Source organism: Fukomys damarensis, unplaced genomic scaffold (assembly GCF_012274545.1).
Source record: "Fukomys damarensis isolate Sample0158 unplaced genomic scaffold, DMR_v1.0_HiC HiC_scaffold_23, whole genome shotgun sequence".
In the NCBI taxonomy this organism is placed as follows: domain Eukaryota; kingdom Metazoa; phylum Chordata; class Mammalia; order Rodentia; family Bathyergidae; genus Fukomys; species Fukomys damarensis.
The window spans coordinates 38,377,021-38,386,394 of record NW_022900935.1 but is presented as its reverse complement, the minus strand read 5'-3'; the positions used below and the strand labels follow the sequence as shown (position 1 = coordinate 38,386,394).

General features: G+C 56.4%; 1 protein-coding gene across 3 annotated transcripts in view; it reads left to right on the top strand.

Annotated features, from left to right (window-relative positions):
• Tnfrsf1b (TNF receptor superfamily member 1B) overlaps positions 1-9,374 on the top strand; it is a 24,346-nt gene that overhangs the window by 1,563 nt on the left and 13,409 nt on the right. Inside the window, exons 1-2 of one of the 3 annotated variants that reach the window (XM_033767621.1) lie at positions 1,185-1,364; positions 1,920-2,067. The exons of 1 other annotated variant lie outside the window; for it this stretch is intronic. In XM_033767621.1, coding sequence (XP_033623512.1) covers positions 1,957-2,067 — 111 coding nt within the window. In that variant the 5' untranslated portion in view covers positions 1,185-1,364; positions 1,920-1,956. Of the gene's footprint in view, positions 1-1,184; positions 1,365-1,919; positions 2,068-7,323; positions 7,430-9,374 lie in introns of those variants that run through there. One more of the 3 variants, XM_033767623.1, reaches the window with a different exon arrangement.

Below are 9,374 nucleotides of genomic sequence, written 5' to 3'. Positions count from 1 at the left end.
ATGGAACCAAAAAAAAAAAAAAAAAAAGTCTCCAGATGCTGCTAAGTGTTCCCATCCTGAATGGAGGGGTGGGGAAGAGCCCCTGGCTGAGAACCACTGGCCTAGAATAAGTATGCAAAACCTTTTGATACCATCACAGATTACTCATCTAACTTTTATTGTGACCCATGTGACAGGTGACATGGGAGGGTTTGACAAGGCAGTGGGAAGGGCTGGGTTCTACTTTGTCTCCCTTTCCTGTGTCCCTCTAGGCCAGAGGTCCTCACCCCAGCGTGCTCACACCCTCCCCGTCTCCACCCTGGCAGCGTCTCAGGCCGCAGTGGGCATGAGACTGGCAGCGAAGCAGGCAGAGAGGGAAATAGGGGATTGGGGAGGGAGAGATGTCTCGGGGTGACCAGGACCTGAATGGAGATGCTGTGGTTCCAGTTCTCCACACTCTGCTGAGCAGGGGACAGCACCGGCGACCTTTGGGCAGCCCAGGCCTCAGACTCAGGCCTCAGCTCAAAGGGTTCCTCCGTGTGGCCTTGCAGTGTCTTTCCCTGCCATGAGCCTCTGCGTGCTCATCTGTGGACTGGAACAGCCCCTTGTCAGTGCCTCTTGTCGCTTGAGGATGAGGAGGATACATCTGATAAAGGACAGAGGGATGCACGAGGCCTCGGCTTGCCCACCTGTGAAATGGGTGTGGTGGGTTCTCTAGACCTCTCCTAAGGCTCCGATCCGTCACATGGGAGGTCCTGTTTCCTTGTGACCCTGAGGAGAGAGCCCTGTGACAGCTCTCCTGAGCTCCTGCTGTCCTTCCTTTGCCTCTATGTAGCTTCCAGGACAGCACAGCTGGCGGAAGGAGCCCTGGATGTCAGGAGAGCTCCCTCCTGGCTTTTTGTATGACCTCCCTTGTACGTAACCTGTCCTCGAAGCTGTAGCCAGGCCCTTCTTCCCCGGTGTTGGGAAAGTCTGCGATGTCTGGGAAGCCCTGCCTGGGGACAGCGTTGTCCTTAAAGAACCCTTTTGCCACCTGTAATGGGCCTGTTCCCCTGCGCCCTGGCTCTGAGTTTGGCCTCCTCAGCACAGTGCCTTCTGCTTCCAGGGGGACTGTGGTCTTTTTCCACCGTGTCTCATTGTGATGTCACAGGTAGGGGTGACGCCACTGTGGTTTTGGGGTGCTCTGGTGTGAGCTGGGGAGGAGGAAGTGTATGATTACAGGCGTGAATTTCCTTCTGTGGGTGGGGGGTGGCGGTGGGGTGCTGGCTGGAGGGGTCCCAGGCCTGCCGCTCTGTTGTGGCCATCATCTGGCCTTCCTGAGGGCTGTGATGAGCCTCTGTTTCTTCCTTGGGCAAGAGGAGGGGTTGGGACATTCGTCTCTGGAGGTTTGCCATCCCCAGTCTTTTGGTGCGGTTACCAGAATGAGGGCTGTTGTCTGGCCCACACCTAGCTGTCAGTCCCGGAGGGAGGCTGCAGGGCCGCTTCGAGGGCCTGGCAAGTTGCCCAGATGCCGCCCCGCCCCCCGTGGGTGTGTTCTGCGGTGGGGCGGGGGCTGACAGCAAGGTAGCGCTGAGGGCCTCAGGAGACTCCCTCTAGGAGCGCTGGGTGCATGAGGGGCCTGTGAACTGCTGCTCTGTCCCCTTTAGCAGCTGGTTGACCAGAGCAGGGGTAGAAATCCCCAGGGGATTTGTGGTCTCTTTGCCCTCCAGACAAATGGCTGCAGCTGCTTGGGTCCCCATCTGAGCGTGACCCTGGGTGAGAGCAGAGTGGGAAGGGGCCCAGGCATGGGGCCCGGGTGAAGGCCCAGGCTCGGCCCAACTTTGAAGCCGAAGGTGACCTTCTGGGAAAGGTCCAGCACCGTACCTCAGTTAGCGGGACTGCTGCCCACACCCAGGTGTCCCTGCCTGGCCTTCCACAGCCCAGCCTCTGTCCCTCTGCAGCTCACAGTGGCCCAGGCTCCTGGGAACTCTGTCCAGAATGACTCATGCTTGGCTCTCCTGCTCTGATGGCATCAGGAGCCCCACACCCTGCTCCTCCCAGCCCCCTGGAGCCCCTGCTGCACCCCGTGGTGGACCTCCTTCTCCCCAGGTATCCCCCTCCCGTTCCCATGGCTCCGCTGGCTTCCAGGTCCAGTGGGGTCCTCTGGTCCCTGCCCCCTTCTCCTCTTGTCGCCTTCCCGGTTCTTCCCCATCCCGTCCTCCCGTGCAGGGCAGCTTCTCTGCCCCCACTGGGTCCCAGGGGCTGGCAGGCTGGCACGTGATCCCAGGAGGGGCATGGAGGAGAGGGAGGCCGGGACAGCAGGGATGAGGCTGGCCCACAGGGCAGGGAAAGTGTACTGGGGCAGCAGTGGCAGAGGCTGTAGATGCGGGACCAACGTGTGGAACTAATAATGTGGTTCTGCGGGTGTCCCTTTAGCACCAAGCTCTGTCCCTGTGACTAAATCAGAAAGTGAATTGGTCACTAAATGAGGAATTTTAATTTTTTTTTTTTTTGAGACAGGGTCTCAATATGCAGTTCAGGCTGGTCTTGAACTCACTATGTAGCTGGCCTTGAACCTGCAGCAATCTTCCTGCCTCAGCCTCTCAAGTCCTGGTATTATAGGTGTATACTACTATGCCTGGCATTTTACTTTGGTAACTCTTACATGCAGCATTGTACAACAGAACATTAAAGGACAGTACTGTACTGTACAATCAACAAAAATTACAGTACTGTGTAAACAAGGTGTACCATACTGAAAAGCACACTGAGGCTTTATTACAAACAAGGTGTACAAAACTATACAAAAAATATAGATTGTAAGTCTGAACAGTCAGTAAACATAGGTTTTTTAAAAAAGGAATATTTATATTAAAAATTATAGCAATAGCTGGGCCTGGTCACAAGTGTGTGTAGTCCCAGCATTTGGGAAGCTGAGGCAGGAGGATTGCTACAAGATTGAGGCCGGCCTGAACTATATGGTGAAACCCTGTCTCAAGAAAACAAAAAGAGTGGCAGGGTGTGGTGGCCCATGCCAGTAATCCTGGCACTCTGGAAGCTGAGGCAGGAGGATCTTTGTGAATTCAAGACCAGCCTGGGCTCCATAGTGAGTGCAAGGCCAGCCTGAAGTACATAGAGAGACCCTATCTCCAAAAACAAAATTGAAAAGGGCTGGGGTGCACTCAGTGTGAAGGCCCTGGATTCAATCCTCAGTACCATGGAGAAAAAGAATTGTAGCCACTGTAATTCTGGGTGAGACTTCTGGGGAGTTTATAAGACATTTTATATGTGTTATCTCAGTCTTCATGTCAGACCCAGGAGGTTTGGACTATTCTCAGTCCCATTCTACAGATGAAAAGACTGAGGTGTATAACCTCTTTTATTTATTTAAAAACAAACAAAACAGGAGCTGGGGAGCTTAATGGTAGAGCATGTGGTTACCGTGTGACAGGTCCTGGGTTCTATTCTTCTTTTTGTTTTGTTGTGTTGACACAGGGTCTTGCTGTGTTCCCATCTCTGCTATGGTGATCATGGTGATCCTCTTGCCTTAGCCTCCTGAATGCTGAGATTATAGGAATGTGCCACCGTGCCTGACTCATCAAAATATTTAACAACCGTAACACAGGGGCCAATCAGTCCACCCCGGACATCAGCTGTACACAAACCAGTCAGGACAGATGCCAGCTACAGTAATGGGTACTGCCCAGCCCGTGTAGACCTGGCCAGGCTCCTTGGGTCTGAGGGGGAGGTGGCTGCCTCTGCCTTCCCTCCCTCTGCAGGGAGCAGGCCAGGAACCGAGGCTGAGAGCTGCCGGCCCAGGGGTGGGCACTTCCTGGGTGCCGGCAAAGGCTCAAGGCATCAGTCGCCCTCTGGCTTCACAGTGAGCAGGGGACGGGCGGCCGCGATTGTCCTGCAGTACAGAAGAGGTGCTGGCGGCGGGTGTGGGTGAAGCTTAGTTCTCGGAGTCACGCTGCCCCTTCAGTCGGAACCGAATGCCACCCATAGTCTCTAGAACACACAGCGTCAGCCACCACCCAGATGTGATGGCAGTGGAAACAACATGGACACTGAGTCTGCCCTGCCGGGACGCCGCCCCGTCTTTCTAAGTCCCCTTCCTGCCCACGACTCCCACGAGCCCTGCTCACTGCAGCTACTTGGAAAGGCAGACTTTCGCTTGTGCTCAGCGGTGTGGCGTCTGTCAGGCCCCTGCTGCTCCTGTGTGCACGAGCTGGGTGACGCTGAGTGGCACTGAGCTCTTCCTGCCGGCCAGGCACTGTGCCGAACCCTTGGCACACGGTGACAAATGAGCTGTGGCAGCCTTGTCAGGGGGCATCGTTTCTGTCCCCAGACGACAAAATGGAAATGGGAGAGTGGCTGAGCTGGGATTAAAACCAGGTCCCGGCCTGAGCAGTGTACAGATAGCCCCCAGGGGGACCCCTGAACCCGAGGTTTCCAAGAGATGATAGCAGAGGAGACTCAGAAAGGGGCCGAGGGGTCTGGCCTGTGGGAGGCTTGGGCAGAGCGGCGGCTGGAGTAGGGCATGGAGGCAGGGGGTGTCCGAACCCGTGACTGGTAACCGAGGACAGGGTGGCAGGTGCTGGCAGAGCCGTGGCAGTGGGAGCCAGTAGATGCTGGTAGGGAGGCCCAGCTTGGGTATAGAAAGGTGCTGTAGGCCCATCTGCAAAGGGACTTGTGGCTGGGAGGGAGATGAGCTGGCGAGAGGGGCCCCGTTCCGGGAAGGTGTGGAGATCGGGGAACCCTCGGGGACAGGCCTCGAGGAAGGTGACGCCAGCGGGGCTTGGGGCATCCTCTGTCACTAGGCTGAACGTCGCTGGGAGGCGGAGACCACATCTAGGCATCTTTGAACCCTGCAGGCACGTATGCAGAACAAAGCAAGTCCCCGAGAGCAGGATCCCAGCCCGGTTCCTGTCTGCCCCAGCTCACTTCTGAGGCAGCATTGCAGGCAGGCAGCTGGGGGATGACACATTTCCCCCTCCCGCTCCGCCGCCCCTTAAGTGCTGAGTCCTTCCTGACATCCTTGTTCCTCTCTGTGACGACAGTCGGGCCTCCCTGCCTGGCCCCTGCGTCACCTTCACCATGACAGGCCTGTCAGGACGTGGCTGCGGCTCCAGTCTGCGGGGCTCCTGTGAGTGCCCAGGGTCCACCCCCAAAAACCCCTGCTCCCCCATCAGCCCCCAGGCCCTGGGCCCTGCCATGCAGATGGCGCAGTTTCTCTGTTGCGGATGATGGTTTCTGCCTGCGTGGGGCCCTCGAGTCCTTGGCAGCTGCCCAGGTCTCTTTTCCCATCAGCTCCTTGATGGGCTCTTCGTCTGCAAAATGACTGAACGGGACGGGATCGCAGTGCGTGGGGTCGCGGGGGCAGATGTCCCTGTGATAGCTCAGCTCTCCACGCCAGGGCTGTGAGGCTCTGCATCTGTGAAATGGGCTCACATTGATCTCGTTGCATTGGTGCAAGGAAAAAAAAAATCAAAGAGTGTGGATGAACGTGCCCAGCACGGTGCCTGCACATAGTAGGTGCTTTTCCTGGTCTGACCTGACTGCGCTGGCCCTCCTAGCTTGTGTGAAGGGTAGGCTTAAGGGGCACTCTCGAACCCAAACTCTCTGTCCCCAAAGCCTGGAGCTTCTCCCTGTCACTTCCTTTTCTGTCTCCTTTGGGGAGACCCAGGGAAGACTGGGAATGGACTCCTTTTAATTTCCCAAAGATCTAAGGGGATTGCTGGGAAATTGAAAAGCCATGCAGACCCCCCAGGATGCTGAGCAACTGGTAGCAGAGGAGCCAGGGTACAGGGCTGTCACATGACAGCGTCTCTGGCCACCACTTCTTCCTCCTTCCCCAGGCCTGCCCCCTCCCTTCCTCTCTCACTGTCTATTTATAAATGGGAGAAGAGACAAAGAGCAGCACTTTGGGCCTCTTGAAGGAGCTTGGTCTTCAAATAGGACAAGAGGCAAATCAGCCAGTCCTGGGGTCCCTGGTCCCTGAGAGCTGACAGATCTGGAATCACAGAGACCCGTATGGCCACCTGGCCTGGCCCTCACTAACTGATGACCAGTGTCCTTCCCACCCAGCCCTGTCCCCCCAGCTGTGCTGAGTCCTCTAGGGTGTGAGGGGGAGGGAACAGGAAGATAGGGCACAGGGGAGGACAGGTGGCATCCGACTTCCCAGGTGAGCTAAGCTATGCCAGGGAAGTCTGGTCGTCTAGAGCTTTGCCCTCAGCTGGCCTCTGGGGCTCATTCTGTGTTTTTTTTTTGGTGGTGGTGGGCGGAGTCAGACAGGGTCTCACTGTGTAGTGCAGGCTGGCCTTGAAGTTGTGGTGTTTCTCCTGCCTCAGCCTCCTGGGTGCTGGCATTACAGGAGTGTGCCACCATGCTCAGCGGGGAGTCTTGCCTGGACTTGAGGCCACCTCGTCCTGTAGCTGTCACTCACAGATCCCAGCCTCTGGGCTTTGGGCACCCACCTGGCCAGACTCCTGCTCTGGGGTTGTATTACTGCTAGTGTTCCTCCTTGGAGCCAGGCCAAGGCTGCCCTCCAGAAGGCCCACAGGAACCTCCCTCCCGCTGTGCTGCCGGGTGATGTCACCAGGGACTGCACCTTCACTTCTGTGTGCAATGGGACCTTCTGTGAAACGGAGGGACCTGCCTCACTTGCTGGATGTTGGATTCTGTGCTGTTGTCTGTGATCGTCCATCCATCTACTTCTGTCTGTCTGTGTATCTGTCTTCATGATCACCATTTATCATCTGTCTGTCACCTACTTGTCCATGTCTCGTCTGTCTAGCTCCCTAGGCAGCATCTATCTACCTGCCTGTCCACCCATCCATCCATCCATCCATCCACCCATCCCCTTCTCCATTTCCCTCACTACTGGCTCACAGAGTCCCCTCCTGTTGATCTCCCCCATAATTTTCAGATTTTCACCTAGGGCCCCATATTTTGAAGGACTGAGCCCTCTACACATGCTGACTCAGCCAAGTGCAACCCAATCCATTTCCTCCTTTTAGAGCACAGGCCCTGCAGGGTGAGTGGGGTGCTTATCCCCAGCCCAAATCAAAGAAGCTGGAGGCCTGCTGGGCCCTGCGCTTCCTAGAGGTGCTCCCAGTTTCTGGGGGACCTCTGGGCCCCCAGCTTTGGTCCCTGTGGTGGCTGGAGGCCTGGCTCCCAGACTGTGGTTTGGGCCCAGGCCCTGCTCTGGGGAGCTGGGCTTGGAGGGAGTGAGTGACCTTTTGTCCTGTTCTGCTCAGGGGCTTTCTGTTCCTCATTGTTTGGCTCTGACAGGGCTCTAGTGTGTGTGTGTGTGTGTGTGTGTGTGTGTGTGTGTGTGTGTGTTTGTCCAAGAGGACAAACAGGCCTGGAGGTTGCTGAGGGAGGCCTGGGGTCACACACAGCAGGACGAAGTGCAGCGCGCTAATCACAGTGCAGCTTCAGAAGGAGAAGTGGAAGGAAGGAGGCTCAGGTGAGGAGTCCAGCTGCCTGCCCTTGGCTGCCCTGGGCAGCGAGGGAGCCTAGACTTGGCCCAGGCAGGGCCCTTTCCCATCAGGCCCTTTGCACCTTGACGGGAAAGCCTCCCCAGCCAGAGTAGGAGCAAGAGTCTCCCCTAGTTACCACTGCCCTGGGTGCTGGGATCCCTGACACCTGGCTGGCCACCTGAGGCTCCCCCTGGGGTAGGGGCAGGAGGGGCAGGCACAGGTCCTGTAGAAAGGCCAGTTTGGGGGTGTTGTGGGGGGAGAGTCGGGCCCCGCAGCAGTTAGTATTGAGTGATATATACAGGGGGTGGCCCTGGAAGGTGCGATTTCTCTGGTTAGGGCTCCCCGGGGTCTTAGTCCTCCCAGGTCACCTTGCTCGGTCCCCGGGGCCAGGTAATCAGACCCAGTGGGGTTGAGCCACAGAGTGTCACCACTGCAGGAGAGAGTTCCTTGCTCTTTTCCTTTCTCCTTTTAGAGGCACAGCCTCTGGGGACCTGAGAGTCCCATTTGTGAGGATTGGCGGTCAACACTGGTGACAGCCTGGGGACCTTGGGTGCCGGGAGTGAGGCCCCACACACTGTGAGAAGCCCTGGTCGGGGTGCTCACCCCGGGCTTCCCCATGTGTCCAGTGCCACCGCGGGAGGGAAATTCAGGGTGAGTGCATGGGTGTGCAGGTGTGAGGTGTGATCGAAGGTCACGGGAAGGGAACCTGGGGACGGAAGGGGGTCAGGGGAGGGGAGGACAGGTAAAAGGGTAAGATGTGATATGTACCTGTACCAGCTCCCTCCATGAGGGGACTCATTGTACCACAAACATATACTGACACAAAAGAGAAACATTTTTACAGTAAAATACACATTGCCATGAATCCCCTCAAAATCCACCCCCACTTTGAACACACTTTTCCCATTCTTGCCACTTTCTGAAGCAGTTTTGGAAGTCTTCTTTTGTGGGTTTTTTCCCCCAGATTCTTTTTGAGACAGGGTGTCCCTATGATGTTAAGACTGCCCTTGAACTCACTGTATAGCCCAGATTGGCCTTGAACCCCTGGTGATCCTCCTGCCCCAGCCTCCCACCTGCAGGGATCATAGGATTGTGCCACCTCCCCCGGCTTTCTTGAGTGTCTTTAGTTTCACTAAAGACAGGGCCTCAGTGTCCTAAATTGATTAAAAGTGTTCACCTTTCTTGGTCATTTTGACATTGGGAGAAGAGTTCCGGTGAATAGCATGGATGAGGACGTCCTGGTGACTCATTCAGGGTGGGGCAAGGGTAGGCAGCCTGCTGTGGGCGGCTGCTCTCTGAGAAGGGCCCTTCGGGATGCGTGGGATTCTGTCAGAGGAAACACGAGACAGTTAGGGGACCCGGGATGAGAACTGCTGCTCCCGGCCACAGCCTGAAAGCTGTGGGTTTCGCCCTGATGGCTTCCAGCTGTTGGCACGGAGCTACATGCTGCCAGGCCAGCAGGAAGACAGCTGGGTGATAGGCCCGCTTGTCACATGGCCCCAGGCAGTCAGAACTGTGGGGGTGGGCAGAGGCAGCCACCTCCCCTTCAGACGGAGGGAGCCTGGCCAGGTTTGCACAGGCTGGGCAGTACCCATTACTGTAGCTGGTGTCCGTCCTGACTGGTTTGTGTAAGGCTGATGTCCAGGGTGACTGGTTTCTCTGTTACAGTTGTCAGATATTTCGATGAGCTGGCCATGGTGGCGCACCCCTGTAATCCTAGCACTCAGAAGGCTGAGGCAGGAGGATCACCAAGAGTTGGAGGCCAGCCTGGGCTACATAACAAGTCCCCATCTCCTTGTTCCCTTGTGTTAGAAGTGAAGTCCAGGCAGGGCTGGGGATTTAGCTCAGTGCTTCTGCCGCCTGCCTTACCAGCACAAGGTACTGAGTTCGATCCCCAGTACCAAAAAAAAAAAAAAAAAAAAAAAAAAAAAA